Genomic DNA, 20,860 nt, shown 5'->3' with positions numbered 1-20,860 from the left:
AAGCACACCATTATAGACATGTTTCTTCTCTCCTCTCCTGCTTTCTCATCTCTCCGGTTTTTTTTTTTCTCCTTCCTACCCTGAAGACTTGCCAGTGGGGCAATGGTTCCACAGGTGCTGACAGCTCCCTGGTACCTCACGGGAGGCCCAGGATACAGGGGCCAAGTTTCGGCCTGAGTTGCTCCTGTTTTTTTGGAGCAACTGGTTTAGAACGGAGTATCTTAGAAATTTGAATTCTTGGCATTTAGTTTGCTGCAGTTCTAGTCAGTTAGAACAGTTTCACTTTGGAACAGAATTTTTTTTTCAAAAGGGGGTGTGTCCGGCCACTTACGCCTGTTTTCAAAGTTTAGGCAGTGAAAACTTACTCCAAACTAACTTAGAATGGAGTAAATGAAGATTTTTGTACATTCGAAAAAACCTTGTCTACACTTTAGAAAATCAGGCATAGGTTACAAATTAGGCATAGGGAACGAGGGGGTGGGGGTGGTGGAGGAAGTCATTAAATTCTACAATCAATCCTTAGTTATACTTATAAAAATATTATACAAATAAATCCAACCTGAATAAAAATTTATAAGCAAAGAAAAGATTAAATAAACCATGTTCCTACCTGTGTGAAACAGCAGCAGCCTTCGAGCTGCTGTGCTTCAGGCAGGCCTTTCATGTTGGAGACAGGCAGGGGTGTGTTGTCAGTGTCTCGACGGCAGCCCCAACAGCGGCAGCAAACATAGAAACATAGAAACATAGAAAATAGGTGCAGGAGCAGGCCATTCAGCCCTTCTAGCCTGCACCGCCATTCAATGAGTTCATGGCTGAACATGAAACTTCAGTACCCCCTTCCTGCTTTCTCGCCATAACCCTTGATCCCCCGAGTAGTAAGGACTTCATCTAACTCCCTTTTGAATATATTTAGTGAATTGGCCTCAACTACTTTCTGTGGTAGAGAATTCCACAGGTTCACCACTCTCTGGGTGAAGAAGTTTCTCCTCATCTCGGTCCTAAATGGCTTACCCCTTATCCTCAGACTGTGACCCCTGGTTCTGGACTTCCCCAACATTGGGAACATTCTTTCTGCATCTAACCTGTCTAAACCCGTCAGAATTTTAAACGTTTCTATGAGGTCCCCTCTCATTCTTCTGAACTCCAGTGAATACAAGCCCAATTGATCCAATCTTTCTTGATAGGTCAGTCCCGCCATCCCGGGAATCAGTCTGGTGAACCTTCGCTGCACTCCCTCAATAGCAAGAATGTCCTTCCTCAAGTTAGGAGACCAAAACTGTACACAATACTCCAGGTGTGGCCTCACCAAGGCCCTGTACAACTGTAGCAACACCTCCCTGCCCCTGTATTCAAATCCCCTCGCTATGAAGGCCAACATGCCATTTGCTTTCTTAACCGCCTGCTGTACCTGCATGCCAACCTTCAATGACTGATGTACCATGACACCCAGGTCTCGTTGCACCTTCCCTTTTCCTAATCTGTCACCATTCAGATAATAGTCTGTCTCTCTGTTTTTACCACCAAAGTGGATAACCTCACATTTATCCACATTATACTTCATCTGCCATGCATTTGCCCACTCACCTAACCTATCCAAGTCACTCTGCAGCCTAATAGCATCCTCCTCGCAGCTCACACTGCCACCCAACTTAGTATCATCCGCAAATTTGGAGATACTGCATTTAATCCCCTCGTCTAAATCATTAATGTACAATGTAAACAGCTGGGGCCCCAGCACAGAACCTTGCGGCACTCCACTAGTCACTGCCTGCCATTCTGAAAAGTACCCGTTTACTCCTACTCTTTGCTTCCTGTCTGACAACCAGTTCTCAATCCACGTCAGCACACTACCCCCAATCCCATGTGCTTTAACTTTGCACATTAATCTCTTGTGTGGGACCTTGTCGAAAGCCTTCTGAAAGTCCAAATATACCACATCAACTGGTTCTCCTTTGTCCACTTTACTGGAAACATCCTCAAAAAATTCCAGAAGATTTGTCAAGCATGATTTCCCTTTCACAAATCCATGCTGACTTGGACCTATCATGTCACCATTTTCCAGATGCACTGCTATGACATCCTTAATAATTGATTCCATCATTTTACCCACTACTGAGGTCAGGCTGACCGGTCTATAATTCCCTGTTTTCTCTCTCCCTCCTTTTTTAAAAAGTGGGGTTACATTGGCTACCCTCCACTCCATAGGAACTGATCCAGAGTCAATGGAATGTTGGAAAATGACTGTCAATGCATCCGCTATTTCCAAGGCCACCTCCTTAAGTACTCTAGGATGCAGGCCATCAGGCCCTGGGGATTTATCTGCCTTCAATCCCATCAATTTCCCCAACACAATTTCCCGACTAATAAAGATTTCCCTCAGTTCCTCTTCCTTACTAGACCCTCTGACCCCTTTTATATCCGGAAGGTTGTTTGTATCCTCCTTAGTGAATACCGAACCAAAGTACTTGTTCAATTGATCCGCCATTTCTTTGTTCCCCGTTATGACTTCCCCTGATTCTGACTGCAGGGGACCTACGTTTGTCTTCACCAACCTTTTTCTCTTTACATACCTATAGAAACTTTTGCAATCCGCCTTAATGTTCCCTGCAAGCTTCTTCTCGTACTCCATTTTCCCTGTCCTAATCAAACCCTTTGTCCTCCTCTGCTGAGTTCTAAATTTCTCCCAGTCCCCAGGTTCGCTGCTATTTCTGGCCAATTTGTATGCCACTTCCTTGGCTTTAATACTATCCCTGATTTCCCTAGATAGCCACGGTTGAGCCACCTTCCCCTTTTTTTTTTACGCCAGACAGGAATGTACAATTGTTGTACTTCATCCATGCGGTCTCTAAATGTCTGCCATTGCCCATCCACAGTCAACCCCCTAAGTATCATTGCTGAGCTGCGGTGCTTCAGGCAGGCCTTCATTCTGTTAGTGGCTGGCTGGCAGCTGAAGAATCAACACCGGATGCACGCAGCTTTCCAAGGGGGTTGAGGCCATTCGGCCGTGGGATAGAGCGGCGTCAGTGGCTGGCCGGCAGCTGAAGAATCAACACCCACGCACGCAGCTTTCCAAGGGGGTTGAGGCCATTCGGCCACGCTTAAGGGGCGGCGTCAGTGGCTCGATAGCAGCTGAAGATACTGCAGTAGCCTTCGAGCTGTGAGGGGACTGAGGCCATTTGGCCAAGGGATAGGGGCATCGTCAGTGACTGGACGGCAGACAAAGACACAGCAATCAAGCAGCCTTCGAGCTGTGAGGGGGACTGAGGCCATTTGGACAGGGAGAGGCAGCCACATAGACAGTTTTATATTTAAATTTGCAGAATGGGAGCTGCATTGTCAACACCACGTATTATGCAATGGTTCGCCATCAATTCACTGCATAGGAGAGAATTGATTAGAGCTCACCGCACCAGGAACGTCATAGCCCGTAGGTTGATGGGCAGGAGACCTTACCCACGCCGACAATATCGAGCCAGGCGCTCGTACCTGGACATTAGCGAGGCTGATTGTGTGAAAAGGCTGTGTTTTTGCAGAAAAGTTGTCACTGAGATCTGTGATATGGTGAGAGCAGATTTGCAGCCCAGAAGCAGAACACCAACTGCCCTGTCTGTTGCAGTGAAGGTAACAGCTGCACTTTCTTTCTATGCCTCAGGATCGTTTAGGCTACAACTGGAGATGTATGTGCCATCTCTCAACGTGCAATATATGCCTGCATTTACCAGGTCACGGTTGCACTGTATGCGCGAAGGAATGACTTCATCAATTTCCCAATGACCCCACAAGCGATCCATGAGAGGGCTGTGGGCTTCTTCAGGATTGCTGGCTTCCCAAGGTACAGGGCTGCATTGATTGTACCCACATAGCCTTGCGAGCACCTGTGGAGAATTCTGAGCAGTACCGAAATAGGAAAGGTTTCCACTCCATCAATGTGCAGCTCGTGTGTGACGACAAGCAGCGCATCATGTCAGTCAATGCGAGATACCCTGGCAGCACCCACGATGCGTTCATCCTACGCGACAGCGTTATATCTGACATATTTCAGCAGCAGCAGGAAGGGCAGAGCTGGCTACTGGGAGACAAAGGGTACGGCCTGACCACCTGGCTCATGACGCCCCTACGCGTGACACGGACAGAAGTTGACCGTCAATACAACATGGTGCACATTGCGACGCGCAGCATCATTGAGAGGACCATTGGCATATTGAAACAGCAATTCCGATGCCTAGACCATTCCGGAGGACAGTTGCAATACTCTCCTCAGATTGTCGGTCACTTCACTATTGTGTGCTGCATGCATCATAACTTAGCCATAACAGGAGCTGGTAGTGGAATCAGAAGACCTACGTGAGGATCCAGTGCATGATGATAGTATTACGGAAGAGCAGGATGTGGATGATAACGACGATCAGGAAAGCTTGCAAGTGCCTGATGCCGGAGCACGAGGTCGGAGGAGGGCCGTCCATCGTGCCCCTTTAACGATTGCTCGAGCCTTGCGCCAGCAGCTCATCCGTGAACGCTTCAACTACTGATGCCTGAGGGCTCTGCGACCACTTTTGCGCGTGGACATTTTTATTCTTTGTAGTTCCTACGTTGTGTTGTGTTAATGGAACATGAAACAGTTTTAATTAAAAAATATTTTATTGAAAAGTTAACGTCACTGTAATAAAATATTTGTGTATCAAACTATACTTTTTAATGACTCTTGAAGATCACTTAAAAACTTGTAAAGTTACAAAACAATTTCTATGTGAAAAATTTTACATTCTAAGATCACTTAAACTTCAAGATCACTTTTTAGATGCAAAATTAAATAAGTTACAGAATGTGAGAGCATTTACACTATAAGATCACTTGAAAACCCTGAGATCACTTCTAAGTTGTAAAGTAACAAAACTTACAAAACAGTTTCAATGTGAAAAACAACACTACAGCTACATCAAGAACAAGAACAAAAGCAGCAAAGAAAGGCTGCAACCATGTCTCATCCATATCTCAGTGAATGTTCACTTCCTCATGGGGGTGTCATTTAATTGGCTGGGCTGTGTGTCCTTATTGCAGCAGCTACCTCAACCAGGCCCTCCCTGACAGCCTGTGCCGACACTTGCATGCCCTCCCTGATGGCCTGTGCCGTCATTTGCATGCCCTCCCAGGACCGTCAACTCTTCACCCACTGCACTGACGCCACCGATGAGTGATCGGGTAAGCTCATTGGTCTCCATACCCAATGCCACAACCTGAGCCGCATCTGTTGCACGCTGCATCTCAGGAGAGCGTGTCTCCAATCTCCTCCTCTGCCTGGGTCTGCCTCGTGGCACCACTACACTGGGAGGCGCGGGCACGGACGGTGGGATGCTCGGTGTTGCAAGTGGCACCACTACACAGGGAGGTGCGGGCTGGAGCAGTGGGATGCTCTGTGTTGCAGACGGCAGAACTAGATAGAGGGAGAGGCTCGGGCTGGAACGGTAGGGCGCTCTGTGTTGCAGACAGCAGCACTAGAGAGAGAGGCTCGGGCTGGGATGCTGGGGTGCTCGGTGTTCCAGATGACGACACTCGAGTGCGAGCCATGGGCTGGGATGTTGGACGAATGGGTGTAAACTGCTCCATGACATCAGCAGCAGCACTGGGACCCGCAGCGTTGGAATCAAAACCATAGTAGGTGGAACCAGAACCTATGCGAGAGGGAGGTGCAGGCTCAGACGGTCGTGCACTGACTGTAGATTGCTGCATTATACCAGCAGCACCACTGGGACCCGCAACATCGGAAGCAAAACCATGGAAGGTGGTACCAAGACCTATGCTAGGGGTTGAAACTCTGATGCCCCTTGATTGGGGCTCATAAACATTAATTTGGATGCTCTCCCCTGCAGACATTTCAGTCATCGTTGCCATCATCCAGTCTGGCTCGTCCGCAGCTGGTTGTACTGGTTCTTGTTCTGTATCCTCAGGATCCTCAGGGTTGGCAGCAGCAGCAACATTGTCATCATCATCATGTTCTGCAAAATACATCAGAACAGTCAAATGTTTAACAGCAAGGGAGGGGGCCGGATGGGTGGCATGAGTACTCTCACACATAGCAGGTTAGGCAGCAGGTTGATTTAAAGGGCCGTGATGCATTTTCAGGACTTGCCCTCTTCCTCGCGTGCGGGCCCAGCTTATGCTGTATTGATTGCTTTTCTCCATGTACGACTCATCATAGCAGCTACCCTCTGTTCCAAGGGTGTCAGTGGATGCAGATTTGGCATGCCTCCTCCTGTCCGAGTTGCCTCCCTTTTGTTGTGGGACAATTGCTTCTGCAAAGAGTAAAATACAACTTTTTACAGAGTGTGTCAGTCTACAAGGTGGGACATACAGATAGCCAGGTTACAATTACGATTAAATTAAAAATGGGAAATATTACTTACACTAACTACTTGACCAAGGTTGTGCCATTTCTTTTTACACTGGCTTCCAGATCTCATGGTATGCACCACTGCGCAGTAATCTTCTGCAACTTGGTTCCACCGTTTCTTCATTTCTTTTGGTGGCACTTTTATGCGACCTCTGTTGCTAGTATCTAGCTCCTGCCATCTCTGCTCAATTACGTTGACTAATATCTCTACTTCCTCATGCAAAAAATTCTTTGCTCTTGGTGGACGTTGATCCATTGCAAAGTTGAATTGGCACTCTTATTTCTCAAAACACAGTCCTTAATTTGCATGCACCAATGCAGCACCGGTTCTGCAAGTTTAGCAGTGAAAAGCTGAACTCACTGATTTCAGCAGGTGATTTATTCAACAGTGCTGCTAAAAGCACTCCCTCACACAAAAATATCACAAAAATTAAATTACAAGCCTTTCCAGGGGTCCAAGAGACAAATCTTCACTTTTTCTCCAGTCCCTTTAAAAATGGCCGAGTGCCAATGTTTGTTTCACACTGCAATTACGCGCACGTTCCAACGCGCATGCGCAGGGTTGCCAGCACGACGTTGGCTCATTTGAACTAGACCCAACCCCCCTGCTGCTTAGAGAATCGGCGCGAGTATCTGGCTCCGCCCCCCGCTGTGATGTGCGTGCCGCGCCAAGCTGAGTTCGAGCTCCGAGGAGCCGGAGAATTAAACAGTTTTTTTTCCTGCGCACTTTTAGGCGTGAAGAACAGGCATGCAACTCGGGGCTGCGCCATTTTCGGCGCGGCCTGAAACTTGGGGCCACAGTGTCAGTATTTTATGGACAAATTCACAAGCTGCTCCAAGATTAATGTGCTCACCTACACTGCGGTCTCTGAAAACCAGGGAGAGAGAACCTGAGGGTGGGAGGGGAGGGGTTTTGTGTCGTGTGTGTGTGTGTGTGTGTGTGTGCGGGCAGATCCTGGTCTCCAGACGTCTTGCATCCCGTTGCCATTGGACCAAGAACTTGCTCTGTCAAGTCCGTGTGGTAGCTGGTGTACAGCGGCCAGTCCACGTTAAAAGAATTCATGCACAGGCATCTTTAACCCTTTAAAATGAAGTTTGTGACCTGGCATCAGTCACCTTAGAACTCATTTTAGTGTGGACTCTGGGGGACTGCCTAAGAAAGAAGGTGGTACCACTCACCAGAGCTGATTCTTCCTTGTGCACATAATCTAAGCAACAGTGTTGCATTATTTAAAACACTTCTTTAGGGTCAATAGATACTAATGTAACTAAGCAGATTGACAATGAGTCACAGTAATTGGTGTATTAATATTGCTTTTTGTTGTGACAGGAATACGTAGACAGCCTGAAGTTGCCAACTCTGCTCCACCCAATTTGCCTAAAGCTATGAAAACTGAAGGGCCACGGCTGCTTTTTATTCCAATGCCGTCTGGGCCTCCTTCTGCCCGGCCTGTCCAGAACCTGCAGCTCACACCCGGACAGAAGATGATACTGCAGCCCCTCAGATGTCCAGGCGGGAACCTCTTCCGACACCCAAATGGCCAAATCATCCAACTTGTGCCTATACCAAATTCTGGTCCTGGGAGTCGACCAAATCTCCACCAGATGGTCACTCTTGCTGTACGGAATCCAGGTTGGTTCTGGCTTTGAATCTTGGAGCAGGCTTTTCGAAGATTTTTTTGTTGTGTATAGCAGTGAACTGATTGTGAAATGAGCCCGCAATCCTGCTTGATGCAGGACAAAAGGACTACTGTGAAGGATTCAAGCAGTGAGGCTCAGCTTAGCTGTTCTTTCTTAGCATTTTGGGGATTTTAGCATTAAAATTGGGAAATCATGTTTGACAAATTTGCTGGAGCTCTTCGAGGATAGAAACATAGAAATTAGGTGCAGGAGCAGGCCATTCGGCCCTTCGAGCCTGCACCGCCATTCAATAAGATCATGGCTGATCATTCAACCTCAGTACCCCTTTCCGCTTTCTCTCCATATCCCTTGATCCCTTTGGCCATAAGGGCCACATCTAACTCCCTTTTGAATATATCTAACGAACTGGCCTCAACAATTTTCTGCGGTAGAGAATTCCACAGGTTAACCACTCTGAGTGAAGAAGTTTCTCCTCATCTCGATCCTAAATGGCTTACCTCTTATTCGTAGACTGTGACCCCTGGTTCTGGAACTCCCCAGCAACGGGAACATTCATCCTGCCTCTAACCTGTCCAATCCTGTCAGAATGTTATACGTTTCTATGAGATCCCCTCTCATTCTTCTAAACTCCAGTGGTTACAAGCCCAGTTGATCCAATCTCTCCTCATATGTCAGTCCTCCCTCAATAGCAAGAACGTCCTTCCTCAGCTTAGGGGACCAAAACTGAACACAATATTCCAGGTGTGGCCTCACCAAGTCTCTGTACAACTGCAGTAAACCTCCCTGTTCCTATACTCAAATCTCTAGCTATGAAGGTCAGCATGCCATTTGCCTTCTTCACCGCCTGCTATACCTGCATGCCAAACTTCAATGACTGATGTACCATGACACCCAGGTCTCGTTACACCTCCCCTTTTCCAAATTTGTCACCATTCAGATAATATTCTGCCGCCTTTGTTTTTACCACCAAAGTGGATAACCTCACATTTATCCACATTATACTGCATCTGCCATGCATTTGCCCACTCGCCTAACCTGTCCAAGTCACCCTGCAGTCTCTCAGCATCCACCTTAAAGAAAGACTTAGAATTATATAGTGCCTTTCACAACCACCGGATGTCTCAAAGCCCTTTACAGCCAATGAAGTACGTTTGGAGTGTGGTCACTGTTGTAATGTGGGAAACGTGGCAGCCAATTTGCACACAAGTTAGTTCCCACAAACAGCAATGTTATCATGACCACATAATCTGGCGTTTTTAAATGTTGATTAACAGCAGAATCCAACCCCTGCAGTCACATATGAACTCACTGGTGTTTTAGCAGGTGGGATGATTGAGTCAATCTCTTCCCACACATGGAGCAGGTGAACGGCCTCTCCCCAGTGTGAACTCGCTGGTGTAGAATTCCTTCCTACACTCGGAGCAGGAACACTCTAGGCCTAAACCGCTGAACAAAATGGGCTTTTCCATGTTGTACATCAAACCATGGGGCGATTCCATTTTAAGCACTGTTGTCCATAAATTATTCAGACAACAGGCTACAACAGGATGTAATGAGCAGGGTGGATAAAGGGGAACCAGTAGATGTCGTGTATTTGGATTTCCAGAAGGCATTCGATAAGGTGCCACATAAAAGGTTATTGCATAAGATAAGAGCACGTGGGGCTGGGGATAATATATTGGCATGGATAGAGGATTGGCTAACAGAAAACAGAGAGTCGGGATAAATGGGTCATTTTCAGGTTGGTAAACTGTAATTGGTGGGGTGCCATAGGAATCATTGCTGGGGCCTCAAAATATTTGCAATCTATATTAATGACTTGGATGAAGGGGCCGAGTGTAATGTAGTCAAATTTGTTGATGATACAAAGATAGGTGGGAAAGCAAGTTGTGTGGAGGACGCAAAGAATCTGCAAAGGGATATAAATAGGCTAAGTGAGTTGTCAAAAATTTGGTAGATGGAGTATAATGTGGGAAAATGTGAGGTTATCCACTTTGGTAGGCAAAATAAAAAAGCAAATTATTACTTAAATCGGAAGAAATTACAAAATGCTCAGGGATCTGGGGATCCTTATACATGAAACACAAAAAGATAGTGTGCAGGTACAGCAAATAATTAGAAAGGCAAATGGAATGTTGGCCTTTATTACAAGGGCGTATAAAAGTAGGGAAGCACTGCTACAACTGTACAGGGTGTTGGTGAGACCACACCTGGAGTGATGTGTGCGGATTTAGTCTCGTTATTTAAGGAGCGATATACTTGCAGTTAAGAGAAGGTTCACGAGGTTGATTCCTGAGATGAAGGGGTTGTCTTTTGAGGAAAGGTTGAGCAGGTTGTGCCTGTACTCATTGGAATTTAGAAGAATGAGAGGTGAAAATATTGAAACGCGTAAGATTCTGAGGGAGCTTGACAGGGTAAATGCAGATAGGATGTTTCCCCTCGTGGGGAAATTGAGAACCAGGGGAAATAGTTTCAGAATAAGGGGTTGCCCATTTAAAATGGAAATGAAGAGGAATTTCTTCTCTCAAAGGGTCGTGAATCTTTGGAAATTCTCTGCCCCAGAGAGCTGTGGAGGTTGGGTCATTGAATATATTTAAGGTGGAGATGACAGATTTTTGAATGATAAGGAGTCAAGGGTTATGGGGAACGGGCAGGAAAGTGGAGTTGAGGCCAAGATCAGATCAGCCATGGCGGAGCAGGCTCAAGGGGCCAAATGGCCTACTCCTGCTCCTATTTCTTATATTCTTATGTATTTCTTTTTAACAAACTAAGGGACTGCTCTAAAAACTACAAGCTAATGAGCCTGACATCTATTGTGGTTACCCTGAAGAAGGTTTGTAAAACACCTAAAAGTATGAAGTCATCAGGACAACTCAGAATGCAAGTTGAGGGAGAAGACCATGCTTGACATGCCTGTTCGAATTGTGGAGTTACTGGAATTCCATGGATAGTGTTTATGTAGGTTTTAGCAAGGCTTTTGATACAGGGCCACACTGTTGCTTGATGAGGTTAAGCATGGAATAGATAAGCAGTTAATGAATTGGTTTGGCAAATGGCTGCATCTAAGGAGACAGAATGGTTGTTTGTGGAGTTGCATTGGAATGGCTGAAGTGACAAGAAGGGTGCCTCAAGGTTGGTGCTGAGAGCTTTACTGTGCAGATTGTATGTCAATGATTTAGATGTGGGGATGGAGATAAAACTATCAATTTGCCAATGACATTGGGAGTAACTACGAACAGTCAGGAGCAAGATGATCAGGTGCAGAAGCGTCCATATAGATTAGGAAGTTGGGCTGGGAAATGGCTAATGACATAGAAACATAGAAAATAGGTGCAGGAGGAAGCCATTTGGCCCTTCGAGCCTGCACCACCATTCAGTAAAATCATGGCTGATCATTCACCTCAGTATCCCTTTCCTGCTTTCTCTTCATACCCCTTGATCCCTTTAGCCGTAAGGGCCATATCTATCTCTCTCTTGAATATATCCAATGAACTGGCATCAACGACTCGCTGCGGCAGGGAATTCCACAGGTTAACAACTCTCTGAGTGAAGAAGTTCCTCCTCATCTCAGTCCTAAATGGCCTACCCCTTATCCTAAGACTGTATCCCTGGTTCTGGACTTCCCTCACATCGGGAACATTCTTCCCACATCTAACCTGTCCCGTCCCGTCAGAATCTTAGACGTTTCTATGAGATCCCCTCTCGTCCTTCTAAACTCCAATGTATAAAGGCCCAGTTGATCCAGTCTCTCCTCGTATGTCAGTCCAGCCATCCCTGGAATCAGTCTGGTGAACCTTCGTTGCACTTCCTCAAAAGCAAGAACGTCCTTCCTCAGATTAGGAGAGCAAAACTGAACACAATATTCCAGGTGAGGCCTCACCAAGGCCCTGTACAATTGCAGTAAGACCTCCCTGCTCCTATACTCAAATCCCCAGCTATGAAGACCAACATGCCATTTGCCTTCTTCACCGCTTGCCGTACCTGCATGCCAACTTTCAATGACTGATGTACCATGGCACCCAGGTCTCGTTGTGCCTCCCCTTTTCCTAATTGCCACCATTCAGATAATATTCTGCCGCCTTTTTTTTTACCACCAAAGTGGATAACCTCACATTTATCCACATTATACTGCATTTGCCCACTCACCTAACCTGTCCAAATCATCCTGCAGCCTCTTAGCATCCTCCTCACAGCTCACACCACCATCCAGTTTAGTGTCATCTGCAAACTTGGAAATATTACACTCAATCCCTTCATCCAAATCATTAATGTAAATTGTAAAGAGCTGGGGTCCCAGCACTGAGCCCTGCGGCACTCCACTAGTCACTGCATCTCATTCCGAAAAGGACCCATTTATCCCAACTCTCTGCTTCCTGTCTGCCAACCAATTCTCTATCCACGCCAGTACATTACCTCCAATATCATGTGCTTTGATTTTACACACCAATCTCTTATGTGGGACCTTGTCAAAGGCCTTTTGAAAGTCCAAATACACCACATCCACTGGTTCTCCCTTGTCCACTAGTTACATCCTCAAAAAATTCCAGAAGATTTGTCAAGCATGATTTCCCTTTCACAAATCCATGCTGACTTGGACCGATCCTGTCACTGCTTTCCAAATGCGCTGCTATTTCATCCTTAATAATTGATTCCAACATTTTCCCCACCACTGATGTCAGGCTAACTGGTCTATAATTACCCGTTTTCTCTCCCTCCTTTTTTAAAAAATGGTGTTACATTTGCTACTCTCCAGTCCATAGGAACTAATCCAGAGTCGATAGACTGTTGGAAAATGATCACCAATGCATCCACTATTTCTAGGGCCACCTCCTTAAGTACTCTGGGATGCAGACAATCAGGCCCCGGGGATTTATCGGCCTTCAATCCCATCAATTTCCCCAACACAATTTCCCGCCTAATAAGGATATCCTTCAGTTCCTCCTTCTCACTAAACCCTCGGTCCCCTAGTACATCCAGAAGGTCATTTGTGTCTTCCTTCGTGAAGACAGAACCAAAGTATTTGTTCAATTGGTCTGCCATTTCTTTGTTCCCCATTATTAATTCACCTGAGTCCGACTGCAAGGGACCTACGTTTGTCTTCACTAATCTTTTTCTCTTCACATATCTATAGAAGCTTTTGCGGTCAGTTTTTATGTTCCCGGCAAGCTTCTTCTCGTACTCTATTTTCCCCCTCTTAATTAAACCCTTTGTCCTCCTCTGCTGAATTCTAAATTTCTCCCAGTCCTCATGTTTGCTGCTTTTTCTGGCCAATTTATATTCCTCTTCCTTGGATCTAACACTATCCTTAATTTCCCTTGTTAGCCACGGTTGAGCCATCTTCCCTGTTTTATTTTTACCCCAGACGGGGATGTGCAACTGTTGAAGTTCATCCATGTGATTTATAAATGTTTGCCATTGCCTATTCACCGTCAACCCTCCCAAGTATCATTTGCCAGTCCAGTCCAGTCAGTCCGCACCTCATACCGTCGAAGTCAGCTTTCCTTAAGTTCAGGACCCTAGTTTCTGAATTAACTGTGTCACTCTCCATCTTAATAAAGAATTCTACCATATCATGGTCACTCTTCCCTGCTAATTAGTCCCTTCTCATTACACATCACCCAGTCTAGGATGGCCAGCTCTCTAGTTGGCTCCTCGACATATTGGTCAAGAAAACCATCCCTAATACACTCCAGGAAATCCTCCTCCACCGCATTGCTACCAGTTTGGTTAGCCCAATCTATATGTAAATTAAAGTCGCCCATGATAACTGCTGTATCTTTATTGTACACATCCCTTATTTCTTCTTTGATGCTGTCCCCAACCTCACTACTACTGTTTGGTAGCCTGTACACAACTCCCACCAGCGTTTTCTGCCCTTTGGTGTTCCGCAGCTCCACCCATACCGATTCCACATCATCCAAGCCAATGTCTTTCCTTACTATTGCATTAATTTCCTCTTTAACCAGCAACACCACCCCGCCTTCTTTTCCTCTCTGTCTATCCTTCCTAAATGTTGAATACCCCTGGATGTTGAGTTCCCAGCCTTGGTCACCCTGGAGCCATGTCTCTGTAATGCCAATTACATTATATCTCTTAACTGCTATCTGCGCAGTTAATTCGTCCACCTTATTCCGAATACTCTTCGCATTGAGGCACAGAGCCTTCAGGCTTGTCTTTTTAACATACCTTGCCCCTTTAGAATTTTGCTGTAATGTGGCCCTTTTTGTTTTTTGCTTTGGGATTCTCTGCCCTCCACTTTTACTATTCTCCTTTCTATCTTTTGCCTCTGCCTCCCTGCATAGGTTCCCATCCCCCTGCCTTATTAGTTTAACTCCTCCCCAACAGCACTAGCAAACACTCCCCCTAGGACATTGGTTCCGGTCTTGCCCAGGTGCAGACCGTCCGGTTTGTACTGGTCCCACCTCCCCCAGAACCAGTTCCAATGCTCCAGGAATTTGAATCCCTCCCTTCTGCACCACTGCTCAAGCCACGTATTCATCTGACCTATCCTGCGATTCCTACTCTGACTAGCACATGGCACTGGTAGCAATCCTGAGATTACTACTTTTGAGGTCCTATTTTTTAATTTAGCTCCTAGCTCCCTAAATTCATCTCGTAGGACCTCATCCTGTTTTTTACCTATCGGTGGTACCTATGTGCAGCACGACAACTGGCTGTTTACCCTCCCTTTTCAGAATGTCCTGCACCTGCTCCGAGACATCCTTGACCCTTGCACCAGGGAGGTAACATACCATCCTGGAGTCTCATTTGCAGCCGCAGAAACGCCTATCTATTCCCCTTACAATTGAATCCCCTATCACTATCGCGCTCCCACTCTTTTTCCTGCCCTGCTGTGCAGCAGAGCCACCCACGATGCCATGAACTTGGCTGCTGCTGCTCTCCCCTGATGAGTCATCCCCCTCAATCGTACCCAAAGCGGTGTATCTGTTTTGAAGGGGGATGACCGCAGGGGACTCCTGCACTACCTTCCTTGCACTGCACTTCCTGTTGGTCACCCATTTACTATCTGGTTACATCTATTGTCATCAATAAACATCAGACTAAAGAAACCGATTAAATAGAAACAGTAGGCCATTTAGCTCCTTGAGCCTGTTCTGCCATTCAATTAGATCATGGCTGATCTGTATCTTGACTCCATCTACCCTTCTTGGTTCCGTAGCCCTTAATACCCTTGCCTAACAAAAATCTGATCAATCTCTGGTCTTAAAATTTTCAATTGACCTTGCCCCTCTCTGGGGGAGAGAGTTCTAGATTTCCACTATACAGTGCGTGTTAAATGCTTCCTGACATCACCCCTGATGGCCTAGCGGTTTATGCTCCCTTGTTCTAGACTCTTTCCCCCTGCCCACCCCCCAACCCAACCAGAGGAAATAGTTTCTCTCTATCATCTTAAGCAGCTCAATTCGATCACCCCTTAATCTTCTATACTCAGTGGAATACAAGCCGAGTCTATAACTGCTGGATGTGGTACTGAGCCTCCATAGAGCTTTGGTTCATCCTCAACTGGAGTAATGCCAAGAAAGGTAATCAAGGCTGATAACATCAGTAATTCTAAAAAGGAGTTGCACAGGATTTGATGAAAAAAATCAGTTGAGAGATTTTGGTAGTGAATTTTGTGTTCTGTTTTTGAATTCTGGAACTAACCATATGGACAAAAATAATCTTTTTCAGTCTTGTACATGTGTGTCCTGAAGAGGATGCAGTGTTTTTATTTTGAGTGAGGAAGATCTTGAGACGGTCGGGGGCTGGTTCTAGAAAACCATATGCTGAACACACGGGTGAAAATATTGTTGTGCTGCATGGGGACGTAATGGTTACACTTCGGGGTCTCACCACTGCACAGGTAGATGCAGGGAAGTGGGAGACAACTTCTGTAAAAAGTTAGCGCTCAGACTGCTTCACTGAGTTAATTGACACCACTACACCTGAGAAGATATCTGCTCCAGACCTGGATTTATAAAAATATGTAATTGGATTGCGCAAACTTCTAATTTATTTCCAGTATACAAATCTTTAAATGATTTACCGAACATTTTCTTCTTCTTTTCACACTGCAGGATCCACAGGTGGAATCCGCTTCCCTACACCGAAAACTTCTTTTGCAGCTCCTGTTCCCAGCAATAGAACTCCACCTCCTATCGTCCAACATGGGATAATACCACAGCGAGGAAGGCCACGTACTACTGCTGCAAAAGCCGGCTCTCAAAAGGTGTCCTTCGCGACTGCATCCGTCTCCCCCATGGGGTTGGCGGTTCCTGTTACAACTACACCGCGACCAAAGTTTATAACCGTTAATGCGGTCACCCAGCCTCTCAGTGCAAGCAATTTGGTTCCCCTACAGCCGGGGGCGTTTGCTTTGCTGCAGTTACCTCCAGGGCAGAAACTTTTACCAAACACCATCATAACCACCGGGGTACCGCTGAGGTTTACGAGCCCTCCAACTGGTGTGCCGCCCTTGGCTGAAAAAGCAGTCAGTGAGAAGAACAGTACGGAAGAGAAGACTGCCAAACAGAACAGCAACAGCACATCAGAAGAGCGGTTGATTGAGCCGCCCGGGCTAGAGGACATTCACGTTGCAGACTCTGAGCTTGTCGAGACAACAGTATCTGAAGGCGTACCAGAAGAGGACCGTGCAAGTGCTGAGCCATTGCCAGAAGTTAAACTGAGAGATGAGTGTAACACAGCTCATTCAACTCCTTCCTTCAGTGAGGTGGTTGTTGAGTTGGAAGATGATTCTTTGGGCCTGAAAACTGAGCTAAAAAAGCCTACCCCAGCGGAGCTGGCTGATCATTCTTACACCACTGAAAAGCAGGCTTTGGCAAAAAGTAAAAATAGACGTTCTTGGAAGAAGAATGCAGTGGGAACTAAACAAGAAAGGGCTGCTGAAAAGGATACTCCAGAACTTAACCATGAAATGGTTGAGAAGAAACCATACAACAGCCCCAGTACGGAGGAGAAAAAATGGGTGCCAGATGAGACGATGAAGGTGGAGACTGAAGTAAAAGAAAATTGTGCTGGTGCTTCCTTTAAAGAGGAGGAGGAGGAGGATGTTCTAAAGCATTCAGGGTATGAGGAACTTATGGACCTTGATGAAGACCTACTACAATATGCCAATACTCTGGAGTCGGATAAAGATACAGACATTCAGAGTGACCTGGAGGATGGTGAGATTCCAAGCGATGTCGATGAAATCGATATTGAGAAAATGGTGAGTGCCTTCATTAGCCAGCAATATAATAGCCGGCCTCGCAGGATCACACCATATAGGTTATGCTCTATCTGAGTATGTTTGTCATTGTTCCCAATAATACAAAGATTGCCTCACAGCTTCTCTCCTTACTGATTTTTAATAGTGCAATTTAGATCCATTGGGTACAAAGTGTGGATATACTGAGGATCAGTTAGATAACCAGTTTATCCCACGACTGACCGGTTGGCTGGCAATATGGTGAAAAAAATTATATATTCCCATTTCTAATTGTGCATACAAACTGGGCAAAAAAAACCTTTTTGTACTTGTTTTTCATTAGGATCATTGAAAGCAGGTGGGACAGTGTTTAACTTGAAATCAGATTAAAGGCTAAATCACACTGGAGGGAGTATGGATGGGAAGTAATTATCATAACTACTTACTGTAATGTATTTGCTTCATGGGTTCTTAGCAACACATTGCTATTAAGAACTAGTTGATTTATTAGCACAGGTTTAACAATCACACTATGCATTATCAGTTCATCCACCAGGCTCACAACCACCTGCCTCATCGTGGATCCCCTGAACCCAACTGGCTGGGGTTTTATTGAGTCTTGTGAACATCACGTGACTGGCTAAGCCACTTCTAACTCAACAGCTCTACAAACCTGTGAGCATCCTCACAGGTGCATACATTACAACTACTTTGTGAGTTTAAATTTGGTATAATTTGGCTTCCATTTACAGAGAGATAAACACTTACCCAAATAAGAAAAAATCGACTGGGGTACGGTGGTCATGCAGTCTTTGGTCCTTCAGTCCCTTAAGCTACTGCTGTATATCGTAATAAATCTTACAAGGTGAGGCTCCCACTCTGAAGGCTCACTCGGCCATTCAATAAGATCATGGCTTATCTTCTACCTCAACTCCACTTTCCTGCATTATCCCGATAACCCTTGATTCCCTTAATATCCAAAAATCTATCGATCTCTGTCTTGAATATACTCGATGACTGAGCCTCCACACCCTTCTAGGGTAGAGAATTCCAAAGATTCACCGAACCTCAGTGAAGAAATGTCTCCTCATCTCATTTCTAAATGGCCGACCCCTTATTCTGAGACCGTGACCCCTGGTTCTAGACACCCCAGCCAGAGCAAACATCCTCCCTGCATCTACGCTGTCAAGCCCTGTAAGAATTTTGTATGTTTCAATGAGATCACCTCTCATTCTTCTAAACTCTAGAGAATATACTCAATCTCTCCTCAAAGGACAATCCCCCATTCCAGGAATGGTGAACGTCTATTGTCTAAGTAGGTTTCAATGGCGAGCATTCTTCTGTTCAGGGGGAAAACCTGTTAGACAACACAACACTTTACTGAGCAATCAGAAGCAGATTTAAATTTCATCAGAGGAAACGCCACCATTTCTTATTGCCCCTTCATCCTGGTGCCTGCTGCGTTTTGATGAGTGTGTGATTAGATCGGCGTGTGTTCACTCATTTGTTATTTCACAATGGAATTCAGTATAATTAATAATCTCGAGGGACCCTAAAAAAAGTAGCTCACATCGGTTTCTTTAAATTCTCACTTTGCCTCCAAGTCAGTATCAGACTGATGGGTTCATCACGGGTGTCAGCCTAGGCTCAGTGGGTACCAGTCTCACCTTTTGAGTCATGGGTTTAAGCCCCATTCCAGAGAGTTGAGTTTGTAATCTGGGCCGACACGCCCAGTGAAGTGCTGAGGAAGTGCTGCACTGTCAGAATGCCGTCTTTAGGATGAGATGTTAAATCGAGGCCCTGCCTGCCCTCACAGATTAGTTAGGTGAATATTCTGCCCAGTAATTGCATAGTTTTATATTGGTCATTTAACACTAAAGGGCCAATTCTGAAACATGTGCTTCCATCGAGTGAGGCTAGTTTCTGGGATGCCAATACAGAAGGCCATTTGGCCCATCGAACCCGTGCTGACCCTCTGCAAGAGCACCTTAGCTAGTCCCATTCCCCCGTTCTTTGCCCATAGCCCTGCAGTTTTTTTTCTTTCAAGTACTTGTCCAACTCCCTTTTGAAAGCAATGATTGAGTCTGCCTCCACCACCCTTTCAGGCAGTGCATTCCGGATCCTAACCACTCGCTGCGTAAAAAAAGGTTTTTTTATGTCACCTTTGGTTCTTTTGCCAATCACCTTAAGGTTCTCGACCCTTCTGCCAATGGGTACAGTTTCCCTCGATCTACTCTGTCCAGAACCCTCATGATTTTGTACACTTCTATCAAATCTCCTCTCAATCTTCTCTGCTCTAAGGAGAACAACCCCAGCTTCTCCAGTCTATCCATGTTAACTGAAGTCCTTCATCCCTGGAATCATTCTCGCAAATCATTTCTGCACCCTCTCTGAGGCTTTCACATTTTTCCTAAAGTGCGGTGCGCAGAATTGGACACAATACTCCAGTTGATGCCGAACTAGTGTTTTATACAGGTTCATCATAATTTACGCGCATTTATACTCTATACCTCTCCTCTTCATAATGCCCAGGATCCTGTAAGTTTTTTTTTAACCGCTTTCTCACACTGCCCTGCCACCTTCAACAATTTGAGCACATATGCCCCTAGGTCTCTTTGTTCACACATAAAAACATAAGAAAGAAGAGCAGGAGTAGGCCATACGGCCCCTCAAGACTGTTCTGCCATTTAATACGATTCATGCATCCCCTTTAGAATTGTACCCTTTAATTTATATTTCTCTCCTCATTCTTTCTACCAAAATGTATCACTTTACCCGTTTCTGTATTAACTTTCATCTGCCACGTTTCCACTCATTCCACCAGCCTGTCTATGTCCTCTTTGAAATTCGATCACTATCCTCCTCACTATTCACAATACTTTCAAGTTTTGTGTCAGTTGAAAATTTTGAAATTGTGCCCTGTACACCCACATCCAAGTCATTAATATATACAAGAAAAGCAGTGGCCCTAGTGGGGAACACCACTTATACCTTCCTCCAGTCTGAAAAGCAACTATTCACCACTACTGTTTCCTGTCACTTAGCCAATGTTGTATCCAGGCTACCACTGTCCCTTTATTCCATGGGCCTCAACTTTGCTGACAAGCCTATTATGAGACACTTTGTCGAACACCTTTTGGAAATCCATGTATACCACATCAACCACATTGCCCTCATCAATCCTCTCTGTGAGCTCATCAAAAAAACTCGTTCAAGTTGGTTAAACAAGATTTGCCTTCAACAAATCCGTGCTGGCTTTCCTTAATTAATCCCAACTTGTTCATTTTATCCCTGATTATTGTTTTGTAAAGTTTCCCCATTACCGGAAAATTGACCGGAGTTACCATTTGTACTGAGTCTCCCTTCTGCGCATGCGTCTCCCAACGCAGGCACAGAAGCGACAGTTAGGACAAATATCACCGACTCCGCCCACTCCCCCAACCACCGCAGCACAATTTACACTAACTCTTTTCTGCGCATGCGCCGAGCCATCCTCCAATCAGTCGGCCATGTTGCCTCCACTGAGCCGAGTCTCTGAGCAGTGCTGAGCCTCTAATCCATCTGGCCTTAAGAGGGCCCGCGGGCGGCCTAGAGCACGGCTGGAGAGGCGGCAAGTAGCCGGG

The 20,860-nt window shown here is 45.7% G+C and overlaps 1 protein-coding gene across 5 annotated transcripts in view; it reads left to right on the top strand.

Moving 5' to 3' along the window:
- mgaa (MAX dimerization protein MGA a) overlaps nt 1–20,860 on the top strand; it is a 130,092-nt gene that overhangs the window by 77,464 nt on the left and 31,768 nt on the right. For all 5 annotated transcript variants that reach the window (XM_070878829.1, XM_070878830.1, XM_070878831.1 and 2 more), the window contains exons 16-17: nt 7,719–8,021; nt 16,108–17,258. In XM_070878829.1, coding sequence (XP_070734930.1) covers nt 7,719–8,021; nt 16,108–17,258 — 1,454 coding nt within the window. The remainder of the gene's footprint in view (nt 1–7,718; nt 8,022–16,107; nt 17,259–20,860) is intronic.

This window comes from Pristiophorus japonicus, chromosome 4 (genome assembly GCF_044704955.1).
Source record: "Pristiophorus japonicus isolate sPriJap1 chromosome 4, sPriJap1.hap1, whole genome shotgun sequence".
Classification (NCBI taxonomy): domain Eukaryota; kingdom Metazoa; phylum Chordata; class Chondrichthyes; family Pristiophoridae; genus Pristiophorus; species Pristiophorus japonicus.
Note: the sequence above shows the minus strand (reverse complement) of the source record. Positions and strands in the feature narration are given on the sequence as shown.